Genomic DNA, 16,493 nt, shown 5'->3' with positions numbered 1-16,493 from the left:
CATCCGTTTGGGAGGGTCTGTGGTGTGTTTTGGGGTAACATTGTAGTGATTAATGAAGTCTAGTGACGTTGCTGTTGTTGTTTGTTTCCGTGTTTTTTCTAGAAATAAATATGTGAGTAGTTTGTTAGGCGTTAGCGTAAGCAGTGTGATAAGTGGACAGCTGTTTTGTGCTTCTGCATGCCGCTGTGTTTTCTAATGTTGATTATGGGGTTAATTTTTTTTTTTTCTTCTTTGTTGTTTTTAGTTTTGCTTTGTCATAATGGCCAAAGAAAACTAAGAGCGGATTTTTACGTTTTCTTTTCTCAGAGGGAAGGTATACGTTTTGTAATTACTCTTAAAATTAATGGCATTAAAACTAGTGGTTAGAAGCATATTATCAGCTTTCGATATTATAAAGCATTTTGAGAAACACTTACTTAGAAGTATGTGGTTATGTATAAAGACACGGTTTTTATCCGCCACAATTACCTGAGGAGCGTTACTGATGTAACGCTTTCCATATTGTGTATTCTTACTGTGTAGAGATTAAATCTTCCTGTGTGGGCATATTCGCTCTGGATTTTTGGCGATGTCTCGAAAACGTGTTTACCTTTTGAAATAAAACTTTCACATGTTAATTGTTTATATATGCGATTTCAAAATAGTCAAACTTTTCAAAAAACCCAAAGGCCTTTAAACCGATTATTTCAGACAACATCTCTGAAGAATATTATTCCTGGTCCAAAACTGAAGTGCAAAGAACGGCAACTATTCCGATTTCGTAACCGACTCTGTACCTTGACTCTCGGAACTATTTCAACAACGCTAATTTCGGTATAAAACTTTTGCTTGGAATGTCAAAGTAGACACCACTTTGTGGACGCGCAAGGAATGCACCGTGTCCTGACAGCTGAGGGGTACGGGGCGCCAGGCACATCCGGACCGCTTGACCTTCGCTGTGTGCCCGCTGATGAACAATCTCACGACATTGAACCCATCAAGGGTTTTCCGTGTTTGCTTGACACCCATCAGCTGTTCAGGGAATTTTCATCATCTGGAAATCTGTCAAAAAAATATATAAATAAATATATAAAAGTTGTTATTTGGACGCACGCCATGTAATAATCCGGAAGTAATTTCGATGGCGTCTTATCAAAGGAAAGAAACTCTTTTTTCTTGAAGATTATTTTGATGGGCATTTTGGAGGGCTTTGAGTAAATGGTGCTCATGCAGTGCTACACGTAGATGCATTTTTAATATCCCTTAAAGTTCGTAGCTTGAGAAAGAGTTTTATTCCAATACAAGTTTCTCATTAATGTTGTTGTTAAAACAACTGATGATAATTAATATATACAATCTAGAACTGCCGGTAAACTTATAACGACTCTTCTTGCGTTATTCATGTTGGATCTTTGAAAGTGCGGCACAGTGCACAGTTTTTGTTTACAGGCAAAGTGTACCTTCGGTTGTTGGACCCGTTCTATTGTTTAAATCCTATATAAATATATAAATGTTGCTGTATACAATAACATTAAAGGAACACGTTGCCTTGGATCGGACGAATTTGTCTATAAAAAAGCGTTTGTAACCGTTTGTTATAAAATGCATATGGTTGGAAAGATAATTTAAATGTAGAATACAATGATCCACACAAGTTTGCCTCGAAATTGCGTGGTTTTCCTTTTACTGTGCGAACTGACACGATCGGCCATTTATGGGAGTAAAAAAATTGACTCCCATAAATGGCCAACCGTGTTAGTCGACGAGGTAAAAGGAAAACCGTGCAATTTCGAGGCATGTTTATGTGGATCATTGTATTCTACTTTTACAGCATCTTTCTACCCATATGCATATTATAACAAACGCTTTTCAAAGACCAACTCGACCGATCCAAGGCAACGTGTTCCTTTAATCTGTGCAAGTTTCATTTCAAAAGGTGGTATCGTTTTTGAGATATCGCCGAAACGGGAGCGCAGGAAGAATATAATAACACAATCTGAGGAACGTTACCGCGGTAACAGTTCTTAATATCCAAATTGTTATGGAACAAAAAGTGATATTTTCTCCATAACAACAGTGCTTCGAATCTGTTGTATTTTTTAACCACGTCAGCTTTTGTTGCCATTAAAAATTCCGAGTCATTACCAAACGTATACAGATTCTTTTTAAAACACTTAAAAGTGTTTCATATTCGGCCCAAACCTATATCCTTAATAGGAATGTCCCAGTTGGCCTGTATATTTTTCTGTCTTTTGGAAACTATGATTTATGGAACTATAAAACCAGGTTGGCCTCGTGCCTTACATATCAACTTAAAGTGAGACTTCCTTCCATCATGCGTGCATCACACTGTCTTGAGTTACATGTATTAAAGGCACTGGACACTATTGGTAAATACTCAAAATATTTTTTACTTTAAAAATTTACATGGTTACGAGCCATGGAGAGCTGTTGATAGTATAAACTATCAGTTGTCTAGTTGGTAAGACACTGCTCTAGATTTGCAAGGGTCGTGGGTCCGAATACCACCCGAGTAATGTGCTTGTGATACTTTTTTTCACAGGACTCGGGAAAGTACTGAGTATACAGTGCTAACACACATCAGTGTAAGGGTAAAACCAATGTTAATATTCTGTATGCAAATTTAACATATATTATATTGTGAGAAACGGCTCGCTCTGATCTATAAAACGGTGTTTTTTTTCGAAAGAGGTAATTTCTCACTCAATAAACAATAAAAGACTTCAGGCCTGAAGTTTTTTTGGCACCTGAAAGTAAACAAATTTGTGCAAAAAGGGTGTTCTTTCTTGACTTCGATGACCAATACAGCCCAATTTTTCACAGATTTGTTATTTTGGGATACACATCCAATGTGTCTGGTGCCTTTAAGTTGTATCCTGTCTGTGAAGTGTGGCCGAGCGGTTAAGAGCACCAGACTCAGGTTCGTGTTTCTGATCGACAGAGTGTGGGTTTTGAGTCTCGGTTTAATGGCACTTGTGTCCTTGAGAAAGATACTTTACTAAATTGCTTTGTCTTTCGGATGAGACATTACTCTCTTAAAGTAATAGAGTTAAAAACACCACTCTTTACATTTCGAGTTGTCCCTCAAATGCCTCTTTAAAACGAGTGGTGGTTATTTCACTCTTTTGGAGGGGTTTTACTCCAGGACAGAGTAAAAACCACTCAAAAAGATGCAAACTTCAACCTTTAAGGCAGTGGACACTATTTGTAATTGTCAAAGACTAGCCTTCACAGTTGGTGTATCTCAACATATGCATAAAATAACAAACCTTTGAAAATTTGAGCTTAATCGGCCATCGAACTTGCGAGATAATAATGAAAGAAAAAAACACCCTTGTCACAAGTTGTGTGCGTTTAGATGGTTGATTTCGAGACCTCAAGTTCTAAACTTGAGGTCCTGAAATCAAATTCGTGGAAAGTTACTTCTTTCTCGAAAACTACGTCACTTCAGAGGGAGCCGTTTCTCACAATGTTTTATACCATCAACCTCTCCCCATTACTCGTCACCAAGAAAGGTTTTATGCTAATAATTATTTTGACTAGTTACCAATAGTGTCCACTGCCTTTAATGTAATAGAGTTAAAAACACCACTCTTTACATTTCGAGTTGTCCCTCAAATGCCTCTTTAAAAAAGAGTGGTGGTTATTTCACTCTTTTTGAGGGGTTTTACCTCAGGACAGAGTAAAAACCACAAACTTCAATCTTAAAGAGTGGAAGATCACTCGAAAAGGAGTTGTCCCCAAATATGGCATTTCAAAGAGTGATTTTCACTCTTTTGCATTAATTAGAGAGTAAGCCGTAAAGCTCTGTGCACACAATTGACACAAACTGTCCATGGAGGAGTACACTGTATACTGTAAAAACAGTGTTTAGAGTTTCAATATAATGTCTAAAAGCATAACTTTCCCATATGTTTCAGGTTACATTGTGTAACCTGAAACTTAGATTGTTGTGTGTTTGAATGCTTTATATATAAATACAAAACATTAAGCAGGGGTCAAAATGGTAATTATGTTTTTCCTTAAAACATGTTTATTTTGTGTTTAAACTCTGAACATGGTGTTTACATACAGTGCAACGGTTAACCCCACGTGTTTCTGGTTCACATAGCAAGCATTCTGGTTGACAAGTTTCCTCAGGCTTGCGAGCTTCAGTGATTAAGTTCACTTACTTATGAGGCATCCCTGGTTTCATTACAAAAAATACATAACAGTATAGATTATTTAATAGCTCCACAGTTATGCCCATGGTATATCGCATGTATGAAGCACATTTCTTTATTATAGGGAGATGTGGTGAAACGAACTTCAAAAACAAAAGGAAACAGATGTCTCCCCAAAGCGTTTATTGCCTGCTAAATTGATGTTGATAATTTTGTGTCAATAACAAGATATTGAAAACTTCCAAGGTGTAACTTTCAAGACACGGTCTGTACATGTACTACCTCGCCCCACCACAAACAGTCCCATACATCATCCCCGTTATAGACATTTCCTGCTTTTCGTTTAGTACTTTTTCGAGGTTGACAAATCCAGGCCGCCGTTGGTGGATGGAGTCACTACCACTGTAACGACATTCTGTTTCCCCTTCATTTTCGGTTTTCGCCCTTGCCCGTGAAATAATCTTAATATGACCAAAGGGGTAGGCCTACACATCCCTTTTCTCCCCCCCCCCCCCCGACGTCACATACATAGAGTTTGGCCTATACTTCAGTTCAGCAAGCAACTACAGCTTGATTTGTTATGCTGCTTACACAGAAATCATCAGAAACCTGTGGATTAAAAAAAAAAAAAACATAATAATAATTTCCCTCCTAAACCAATGTTGCTGTTTCAATGTTGTAAATTGTACCACCGTTTTTAATTTTGTGTTTATTTTCCTGTAATTCGACCCTTTTGGTTGCCATGGTCATCAATTTCATTCTTGATTTAAAACTACAATGGTAAAAGTTGATGATGGTATTCTTTGATCTGTAACAATTATATCTGTTTATTTGAGGTATTACGTTGTTCGGCAGTGTATACATTACAATATGAAGCTATTTAATATGTAATCAGTCATTTACATTTTTTTTTATTTTATTTTTTTTACATTTTCTCTTCGGAATGACCCCTTATTCGTATCAATTGACTTGTCTGTCAGAGTCTGAACCAGGGTAGGAATGGACCCCAGTTTAGGCCCACACACACTTTGAGACCGACCATTCAGAAATATATTGCCTTAATCCCTGAAGACTCCAAGTAAATTGTCAATAGTAAATCCATCGTCACTGGGGCACCAGTATTGACCCCATGTGCGCTTTGGGAGAACACCACTAGAAATCAGATGATTTTGAGGCGTCAAAAATCATTGCCATAAAAATTCGCCAACCCCCACAACACGTGTTAGGCTAACAGATAATGAAGGTGTTAATCAAAGATGGCCGCTTACAAAGAAAACCCAAATATTTTCCTAGATTGTCAGGGTTCCGGGAACGATTACGTGACTTTCTCAGAGTCGTGTCACCGTCGTCTCTGCGTTCTTTCCCCCGGGACATGCCGCCTGGCAATGTCAAGTGACATCGCACCTGGAAATGATTTCAAAGTCTAGACGAAGTTGATTGTTCCGAAAGAGGATAATCCTTTGAGGTCGGAGGTCAAATTTGTTTCACCCTCTACCAAATAAACGTATCTTTCAACCACTGTTTTGTCATAGCTGTAGAGAGTTTTCTATATAGATCGGTTTTTTCTTCTTCTTCGGATCATCAATTATGATCCCAAGTGACAACTCGGCAGTTCAAATGTTCAACCTATATATGGAAAACCTAACAATTATAGAGCGCCGAATGCGTGAGATGGGCAACTGTAGCTCTATGAGTTGTTTGGCAAGGTACTGGACACTATTGGTAATTACTCAAACTAATTATTAGCATCAAACCTTACTCGGTAACGAGTAATGGGGAGAGGTTGATAGTATAAAATATTGTGGGAAAGTGCAATGTATTAGGCTATTTGCGCTATTTTGGAAAGCACACAGGTGAAGCGTTGGTTATTGTCTGCGCTGATCATAGTTCCATCAAAAGAGTTGCTTGCCGAAATGACACACAATACACACCTTTAGTTCATCTTGCGCATCCAGCCGTCGTTTTCACCAAAACTTTCGATTAATCTTATAGAATTAGATTTTGAGGTCTCGAAATCAAGCATCTGAAAGCACACAACTTTTTCGTGTGACAAGGGTGTTTTTTCTTTCATATTATCTCGCAACTTCAACGACCAATTGAGCTCAAATTTCCACTGGTTTAGTTATTCTATGCATAATGTTGAGATACACAAAGTAAGAAGACTGGCCTTTGACAATTACCAATAGTATCCAATGTCTTTAAGTTCCGTATCCATAAACCTAAGGGCGCGTTGAACTCACCATCAGTTAGAATCATAGGGTGCGTTCGTTTAGCTTCCCTGGGTCGACCCCGGTGTGTGGCGGGTTTTTTTTCCAGGACGAACGTGGGTAATTATCTGCACACGTTTGTCCTGGAAAGAAAAAAACGCCACACGACGGGGTCGACCCGGGAAGCTAAACGAACGCACCCATTGAGTTATTCGTCCTAACTCGACATAGGATTAATCCTATAGCGTTTAGTGAAATCGGCTGCTGCGCCCTATAGTTTTAAATCATTAAGTTCACCATTCTGATGGAGGTCACGGTGAAATGATTACTTCTTGACCACTCATAAAAGCATGCCTGACCTTTTTACCTTTTGCTTATGGTAAATAACTGGCTCCAATCTCTGAACCATTGTGATTTGCCATTTTATGTATAGATAGTGTGCTTAAAGGCAGTGGACACTGTTGGTAATTACTCAAAATAATTATTAGCATAAAACCTATCTTGGTGACGAGTAATGGGGAGAGGTTGATGGTATAAAACATTGTGAGAAACGGCTCCCGCTGAAGTGCCACAGTTTTTGAGAAAGAAGTAATTTTCCACGAATTTGATTTCGAGACCTTAGATTTAGAACTTGAGGTCTCGAAATCAACCACCTGAACGCACACAACTTCGTATGACAAGGGTGTTTTTTCTGTCATTATTATCTCGCAAATTTGATGACCGATTGAGCTCAAATTTTCACAGGTTTTTTATTTTATGCGTATGTTGAGATACACCAACTGTGAAGGCTGGTCTTTGACAATTACCAATAGTGTCCACTGCCTTTAAAATGCTGTGATCAATATGCCTATACGCCTTATAGTGGTAGTAGGCGATGGTCACAAACCGACGAAGACAGCGATTGTAAACCCGTAGCTCTTGCCCCGATATACCTCTCAAACAAATCGTGCCACCCTCGTGGCAACCCCGCAGTACTCACCCAAAGGGAGTAGCAATTACTGGGGGGTTAACAAGTCGGTGTTATGGTGTCAATGTCGGAGATTGAACCTGGAACGAGGTTACCTATTCGCTGCGCAGCCACGGACCTCCCAGGCATGGCTCCTGGATCTGCTGTATTGCGGGTATACACAGGCTACCTTGCACTCTAAAAACTCCCGGGTCAGAATTGACCCGGATTTGGGTCCAAGGGGGCCCGACCCATTTCTGGGTCACTTTGACCCGGAATACGTGTCAATGTGTCCCGGAACCCGAGTCAAAATCCCCGCTTTTAACCAAATTTCTGGTCACAATGACACGGATTCCGGGTCACATTGACACGGATTCCGGGTCAAACAGACCCAGAAATGAGTCTGGCCCCCTGGGACCCAAATGCGGGTCAATTCTGACCGGGGGTTTCTGGAGTGTATAGGCCTTGAAATTTAACCCATTGCCGTGGTGCCCTGATGTGCTTTTACTGTGGTGCCCTTTGCAAAGTTCCAATACAAATTGACATTTTCCTCATCGAAGTGCCCCTTATCAGAGGCAAGTTGCTTTGCCCCTTCAAGAGCGAAGTTCATAAGACATGTACATGTGGTGCCTGATGAACTGATTTATTGGTGCTGCTCCAGCTCAACCGGTAATGACTTGGCGATCCCAGTGGGTACTTGTGAGTTGGGATGATCTATACGCGGCTACACGGATACCAATTAAAGTATGTCATAAATAAATTGTCATAAAAAAAAGATGCAGAGACTAGAAAATGTGCACGTACATAGTTTGCTTCGAGTCCCCTAGTGTCCAATAGTGACTTTAGGCAAAGTATACCTTTTTTGAAATTCTTGGATCATTCGATTGTTTTAATCATACAATAATGCAGCTATACAAACAATTGCCGGTGAAAACCTCATTTCAAAAGGTGGTAGCCTTTGCGAGGTATCAACGAAAATCTGGAGCGCAGGAAAACTAATCTGTAACTGGAATACACAATCTGAGAAACGTTTCATGCATAAACGTTTCTCAGTTTGGAATGTTGTTGAATGCCACTCTCTCTAAAACCGAATTCTTTAGAAGGGTGTCGTTTCTCCGGGAAATGGTACTCATACACTTTATCAACGTTTTATGGTCATTAATTTTGGGAGTAATTACCAAAACTATACACTCCCTTTAAAGGCAGTGGACACTATTGGTAATTACTCAAAATAATTATTAGCATAAAACCTTACTTGGTAACTAGCAATGGAGAGCTGTTGATAGTATAACACATTGTGAGAAACGGCTCCCTCTAAAGTAGGCGTAGTTTGGGAGAAAGAAGTAATCTTCCACGAATTTGGTTTCGAGACCTCAGATTTAGATTTTGAGGTCACGAAATCAAGCATCTGAAAGCACACAACTTCGGTTTTTTCATTTTTTTTTTCATTATAAACTCGCAACTTCGACTACCAATTGAACTCCAATTTCTCAAGGTTTGTTATTTTATGCATACGTTGAGACACACCAAGTGAGAACACTGGTCTTTGACACTTGCCAATAGTGTCCAGTGTCTTTAAAATACAAAATATTTTCAGGCAAAACAGTTCTCCCAAAGCCTGCATGTACAGGCATTCCTTTAATATTCAAGGTTAACTGAAAGTGGTTCTGGTCTTTATTCCGTGGCTGTTTTGCTAATTAGCTGTCTCTGAATTCTTGTGGGAGATATTTCAAGGACGTTTGTTGCACCTCTGACAAATTGAGATAACGAAATAACCACAAACAAGAGATAGTGTTTTTGTATTTTTATCCAGAGAAAAAAACCCACATATGTTGTTGTCATCAATAAGTATATATATATTTGTATAAAGCAACAAGGAAATGTTCTTTGTTCTTAGCGATAAAAACCATCAATGTCAGGAGTTGTGTTTTAAAACAAACCTGTTGTTCGTTGATGTTGGGCGGAGTATAGAGTATTTCGCTATGCCCAGTTGTGGATGCCCAGTTGGAAACAAAAACTCCACAAATGGTTGATTTTCTACCAGTCAGTACAATAGAGATAATTAGCTGCATTTACTCTATAGTATTGGACAGGTTGGAACGAAAGAAATGACTGAACAGTTTTAACATTCATGAAAGGATGATTATACCAACATAATATCCACACCATTTATTTACATTGTTTTTCCTGCAAGTTTATTTTAAATCAATACCAAATAAATAACACACTATTTTGTACATTAAATGGTGGTTCTACATAAACTCAGACACACAAGGTTACATACTTTAGACGAAAATCAATTTTTTTTATAAGCATTCATACACCCTACATTGAGACACTGCTAGGATGGTTAACCCTCCTACTCTGAGACCAATCAATATCACCCAATGTGGTACTGAACAACAGGTAAACTGTGCAAGCCTCAAATATGTACTATCATGGTGAAAGCATCTGTGCAGTACACAGTCAACCCACTGTCATCCACTGTGGTTTTGAATAATAGATAAACTGTCATTGCGCCAGCCAGTAATATTATTGTACGAGGTGAAAGCATCTACACATTACACAGTCAACCCTCCTACTGTCTGACCATTCAGTATTATCCATAGTGGTATGTAATGATAAATTAACTATGCCAGCCTGCAATATGATGTAATGTGGTGGATGCATGTACAGGGTCAACCCTCTTACTTTTTGACCATTTAAGTATTATCCACAGTGGTTTTTAATGATAGATGCACTATGCCAACCTGCAATATGATATTATGTAGTGGATGCATCTACACAGTACACAGTTCACTCTGTGCACAGCTGTGCCACATTGAATGGTTTCAAATGGTTGGTAAACTCACAGACAAGTATTACAAATTGTAGGAAGTTCACAGTTGCAATAATATTTAATATTTTATTCCATTCTGACAAAAAAAAGTTGAAACTTGGTGCCGCTATGTTGTTGTTCTTTTGTTCAAAGTTGTTGAAACCAAATCGAGGCTGGAAGAGCAAATAGACTGGTCCCTTTGTGTGAAATTAGTACTAGCGCTGTTATTTGCATTGTGTATATCAGGGTGTATATCAGGAACCTGGTGATGGTTACGACTAATATCATCAGGATTGGCTGAAAAACTGTTCATACTTCCTGCGAATGCAAAATGAATTTTGACATCACAAATTCGCAATGAACAAAATTGTTCAAAACAGATGAGTTGTGCTGCCTCTACTCCTTCGAAACATTCACAGATAAAACAGAGCTGTGTTGTAAAATTTTGCCTCACACAAAGCATTCGCAGGAAGTATGAAACAGGCATGACCAATTCATAGAAAACTAAGCTAATTTATAATACACTTTAAAAAAAAAGTGTTATTGCAAACAAATAATACGATACATTAAAACAAAGATTCTAGTTTATACCTACTACAGTAATGTATGTACATCTTGCTATAGACCCTACTCATCAGGGCCCAATTTCATGGCTCTGCTTACCGACGAATTCTGCGCTAATGATCACGATTCCCCACTTACAGGCAAGTGCTGAATTTCTGCGCTAGCCTTGTAAGCACAGAATGCCTAGTAATGTGGAGTACACATGTGCAGTAGCCAAAATTCACCGCTAACCCGTGAAATACGCTTGCCGTAAGCACAGAATTCCCTGCATCCGTATGTGCTTACGGTAAGCAGAGCCATGAAATTGGGCCCTTATGACATCATCATATGCTTGGTTGTGTCCATGGGCATTGTCCAAACCCTGGGCTTAGGCTTCCGCTCCAGGCTTCGTTTGATATTGGAAACATCATGCAAAATGCACACTGCTCAAACATTGATGACTTGGCCCAAGCCAGAGCTGGGGCCCCATGCCAAAATTTGGAAAAGGCCAATGTCTCTGTGTTTAATCTCCTTGCGTTACGCAAAAACACTACATTGATATTGGAAACATCATGCAAAATGCACACTGCTCAAACATTGATGACTTGGCCCAAGCCAGAGCTGGGGCCCCATGCCAAAATTTGGAAAAGGCCAATGTCTCTGTGTTTAATCTCCTTGCGTTACGCAAAAACACTACAGGGACGCTGAGGTCACGCCCACGTTTTTACGCTCAAAGAACAGCTATCGTCCAATAATTTGCCTGTGGTGGGGGAAATTGTTGGTCTGAGTGGGGGCGATTTTTGAGAATGTGACGTCATATGGAAGGGGTCTATCAAACAGTTTAGTGTATATTTTAGGCGGGGCGGTGTTATCACTCCGGTAAGCATGGCACTTATTGTAAACAAAGTTCACATGGTCTAAAGGGCGGGCTATTAACTACTATGACAATTTGCTGAGCCACAGGGGCGGTGTTATCACTCCGGTAAGCGTGGCACCGAATTTCCGTTTTCATATGTATTTGATGTTTTTTTTTTTTGTTTTTTTCAACTTTTCAGATGGGAAAATTTTACCAAGCGAGTCGGGGATTTGGTTCTAAGTAAAAAAAATTGTTTTTAATAATAATAATCCTAAAATATTTCTAAATTTTAAGCAGAGGATTCGGTTGATGGCTCTGCTATTTCCAGTCCTTCCTTGTCTTGCTCTAGAATTGGTACAATGAGGTTATCCTTTGACATCAGGTTGTATTTTGTGACAAATGTGGTGAAACGTCGACACAGATACGTCTCATTCTGACACAAAAAAAAGTAGAGAAACATTTGATTACATAAAACAACCACATCAATTCCAGGGCTCAATTTCATAAAGCCTTTAAGCACAAAAACCTGCTGAGTAAAAGAAAATCTTGCTTAAAGGAACACGTTGCCTTGGATCGGTCGAGTTGGTCTTTAAAAAGCGTTTGTAACCGTTTTTTTTATAAAATGCATATGGGTAGAAAGATGTTGTAAAAGTAGAATACAATGATCCACACAAACATGCCTCGAAAATGCACGGTTTTCCTTTTACCTCGTCGACTAACACGGTCGGCCATTTATGGGAGTCAATTGACTCCCATAAATGGGCGACCATGTTAGTTCGCGCAGTAAAAGGAAAACCACACAATTTCGAGGCAACTTGTGTGGATCATTGTATTCTACTTTTACAACATCTTTCCAACCATATGCATTTTATAAAAAAACGGTTACAAATGCTATAGACCAACTCGTCCGATCCAAGGCAACGTGTTCCTTTAACACAAACAGGTTACCAGCCAACATTTTACACTGTTGCGACTGGTGCCCCACTCATATTTTGCTGAGCAGTATTTTCTGCTAGACAGCTTTATGAAATTGGGCCCAGGTGTATTAACACTTCCTACTTTTGGTACATTTTTCATACCTATTTAGCAATATTGACTGCAAATTCTGACAAATAGCTTTGTTTTTCTTATTTTCAGAGCATCACCTTCCGGAACACTTTCCTAAGCCCGGATTATTCGATTTGACCTTACCTCGTACTCGTCGAATAGTGTTCTATGATGGAAGTAAGCGTGTGAGAATATCCGGTAGATTCTTCGACAGACGGAGCCGAGTTTAGCCACGGATGACTCCTTGATGCTTACCCTGGGTAGAGAGAACAACAGATAATTCTATATTCACACCAAAAACAATATAACTGACATTTGAATTGTATCAGAGATGAAGAGGCTTCAGTGGTTCGCTGACGAAAAGCCAGTTTTAAGACAGTGGACACCTTTGGTAATATTGTCAAAGATCAGTATTCTCACTTGGTGTATCCCAACATAGGCATAAAATAACAAATCTGTGAAAATTTGGACTCAATTGGTCATCGAAGGCGCAAGAAAAAAATGAAAGAAAAAAAACACCCTTGTTGCACATATATGTGTGTGCTTTCAGATGCCAAAGAAAAGGCTTCAGGTCTGAGTGAGAAATTACCTCTTTCTCAAAAACTACTTCAGCAGACATTGGTCTCCAGTGCCTGTAATGCAAATGTGAGCTCTTTCTCTACTCCACTTACCTGCTGGGGAAATATTTGTTGCTGTTAAGAAGGCAAGCTGCTCCGTCTAAGGTATGTCTTGTGTAATCTATGGCTGGACACTGTCAACAGAAAAGGACAAAAGAGCCGGGATACAACTTTACATCAAATCCGTCAAGTGTTTGCTTTTCCATCGCTCAGATTTTGTGGAAAAAAGTTTAAACAATTCAGTGTTGCTCATACAAAAATATTTTTGAAAAGAGGAAAAGAAGTTTCCAAGGGCCGCTTTCACTTTCATCTCGGAAATCGAAACCAGGGTGGTAGGAATTTCTTAGTGGTTTCTTTCCTCACCTTCCACCTCTACATGTAGGACCCCGATTCGAATCATGTGGATTGGGTTTTCATGCCCTACATGACTGTGTTGGGTTTTCCCTAAAATAATTATCCAGGCTTTTCCTTCCATATATAAAGACAAAAACTTCCTTCCTTGTCTTCTCTCCATTGGGTTCTTTGCTATTATAGTAACTAAGTTCCCTTTTCTAAGAGTCCTTGGCTTTACAACCAGAATAAATGAAATGAAATAATGTTTGATTGAGTAGACTGACCTCTTTGGGTGTTTTATGCGCTGCACAGAGGAATATCCATTGCTCAGTTGCCGTCATTTGAGTACAGGTGTCTGGGTTGCATTCAGTCTGATGAATATTCAAGAAAAAAATATATGTATAAATTATGAATATTCAGTGAGATGGGAAAGATTGGCAAGGCCCAAATTTCATTGAGCTACTTTTAAGCAGACAATTTTGCTTAAAATGTTTTTGCTAAACAAAAATAAGCTGGCAGCCAGTCACAACTGGTACAAAATGTGATCGGTAACCAATTTCTGTTTTGCTTAGCTATATGTTACGTTTAAGCAGCTCTTTCAAAGTGGGCCCAGACAGTTGAATTACAGTACATGTAGAGCTGATGCTAAGGCCCTGGTCAATGCCTTGCTGTTCTCCAAAATAATATTCCAGTATAAAATTTACATTTGCAAGGAAAAACATCTGGGTTCCATGTTAAATGCAATTAAAAGAGAAACTTTTAGAATTGAGTTAAATATTTCGCTTAAGGCCCGGTCCCATTGCAGCGATAACGAGGCAAAGAGAACGTATTCCATTGGTTGGATGAGCGTGTGCGTATTCTGCGTAGAACAATTGAACCAACAGAATGTGTTCTCTTTGCGGCATGATCGTTATCGTTTTCATTATCGCTGCAGTGTGACTCGGCCTTGAAGCGTATGGGTTTCCTTTCCATCTGTGAATCAATTAGAAGCACTACAGAGAGTATATCTTTAAAAAGTCCAAGAAGATGAGAAAAATTAGCAACTGAAAGAAAAGAAAGTCAATACGCATTTGTTATGACTTACCTGCAGTTTAACTGCAAGTCCATTCAACTCCAAGCAAAATTGTCTGCACAAAGAAACAAAAACACAATAAAATTGTCAAATAAGATACAATCACTGGCCAAGCTGGTGTATCTTGAAAGGCTGCGCCCCAGGTGGATTCCAAGAGAATGGTTTGACAAGCGGCAAGCTAGAGACAACAATCATGGATCTTTTCTGTCACCTTCGACACGCCAGAGGAGATTGTATCAGTTGTAATTTCTCACCTTAAATGCTCATACTTCCACACTCCTTCGTCCTGACCCTCTGGCGCTTCCAATATGAAGTCGATATTCTTGATTTCACGACGAATATTCTGCTGAATGTACTGAAAGCAAAACAAAACAAGTGTTCCTGTAAGCATACGACAAAGTATAGATAGTTGCCGATAGTTGTTCAGTGGCTGGTTCTCCGAACAATTATTTAACTCCTGTGTTCAACATATGGTATTAAGCATCACGCAGTAAATTTGTTTATTGATTTGCAAAAAAAAAAGCAGATTTTACAATGCTTGACATCAAGTTGGAACACTCTCTTGGCACTGAAAAACTAGAGTTTTTAAGACGATGAATGACCTAGGCTCCATTTCACAAAACATTAAGATTTAACTTGAGATGCGTTGTCAAGATTACCAGCAGTGATTTGTATTGTGACATCACACTTTACTTAGCAGTTAAGATTGATACACATTTTAAGATCAGTGTTAGCTCTTTGAGAAAGTGAGCCTTTTGGGAATGCTCTCCTGTTTGCAGGCAGAAGGCAACTTTGGGTTGGGCAGCTTGAAGAAAAGGCAGAGTGGGACGGACAGGAGTGAATTGGGGGGGGGCAGGGCAGTGGAGGTCACACATACCTGTTGTACTGCCAAGGTGCTGTCCATCTCTTCGAATGACTGATCGACCCAGTTATTGAAGTCCTGTAAAGATGTAAAGAGAGGTTTGTTGGAATTATGCAAGATGAGTAAAGGAAAGTCTGACATGTCCAATGAAGTGTAAACTATGTACCTAGTCCTAGTCAGGCTCGTACTAGTAGGTAGATATCCGGGGGGTAGTTTTCTTGTCAGTTTTGTTCAGTATAGATACTACAACTTCCTTGGTGGATGCATGTATGTATAAACATTAACATGATTAAGTAACTACACGCACTCTGGTCATCAAGGGGATTCACGTATGTTTGTTAACAGGAGCAGGAGGACACTAGGTAGTACGTAGCAGAGAATGATTGATTGAATTGTAAATTTAACATTCATTGACTCTGTAATCAATTAATTTATATTGTAAATCAAACCATGTTCAAACTAAGTATTAAATTTAAAGGAAATTTTTGTGAAATAAAAAAATAAAAATGTAAGATACCTTTTTGTTGTTTTGATCATTTGGACATATAATAAAGAGTGACGGTCAGACTCTTTGCCCTTGAATTGATGATTACTATAAACTACATATTAAGTTAAAAGTAACACTACACTGCTGCTCCCCCCCCCCTCCCAAATGTCATCAACGACCCCCCCCCCCCCTTCGCATAATAAACCGGAACTGAAATTATTCTGTGACATTTTGACATGCAGTTGAGTTTGTAATTTTGTTGCTAATCAAATTCTGAAATATACACTCTTCAGGGTAAATTGAAGAGGATAAGAAGTAGTAACATTATGGTCGATAAATTTAATGTGTACCTCCAATTTAACCCCCGGTCGAATCCTCCGAAGAACCAAATTTTCTGTGATCTCCGCTGTGTCGGCCATGATTATTCGCATTTTTCTTTTAGTCTGGTTAACAATCCCTCAATGGTAAACCTTTTGTGCATTGTCGAAAGACTGTTCCCAGACTCCATTCTTCGTAAATAGCGCCCTCCATTGGTGACCTTT

The 16,493-nt window shown here is 39.1% G+C and overlaps 2 protein-coding genes across 2 annotated transcripts in view; one reads left to right on the top strand and one right to left on the bottom strand.

The window, feature by feature from the left end:
- LOC139948578 (protein Abitram-like) overlaps window positions 1-12,807 on the top strand; it is a 68,278-nt gene extending 55,471 nt beyond the window's left edge. Inside the window, exon 6 of the mRNA XM_071946738.1 lies at window positions 12,671-12,807. The gene's annotated coding sequence lies outside the window, so the exon portion shown is untranslated. The remainder of the gene's footprint in view (window positions 1-12,670) is intronic.
- LOC139948577 (MOB-like protein phocein) lies at window positions 9,477-16,395 on the bottom strand. Its single transcript, XM_071946737.1, has 8 exons — window positions 16,302-16,395; window positions 15,480-15,542; window positions 14,857-14,957; window positions 14,615-14,657; window positions 13,815-13,901; window positions 13,252-13,331; window positions 12,725-12,836; window positions 9,477-11,966 (listed from the first exon to the last, which is right to left on the bottom strand). The coding sequence occupies exons 1-8, from the start codon at window positions 16,380-16,382 to the stop codon at window positions 11,823-11,825; spliced, it is 711 nt and encodes a 236-aa protein (XP_071802838.1). The 5' UTR covers window positions 16,383-16,395; the 3' UTR covers window positions 9,477-11,822.
- Between the last annotated feature and the right edge of the window lie 98 nt (window positions 16,396-16,493).

This window comes from Asterias amurensis, chromosome 16, assembly GCF_032118995.1.
Source record: "Asterias amurensis chromosome 16, ASM3211899v1".
Taxonomy (NCBI): domain Eukaryota; kingdom Metazoa; phylum Echinodermata; class Asteroidea; order Forcipulatida; family Asteriidae; genus Asterias; species Asterias amurensis.
This window is presented reverse-complemented; position numbering and strand designations above follow the sequence as displayed.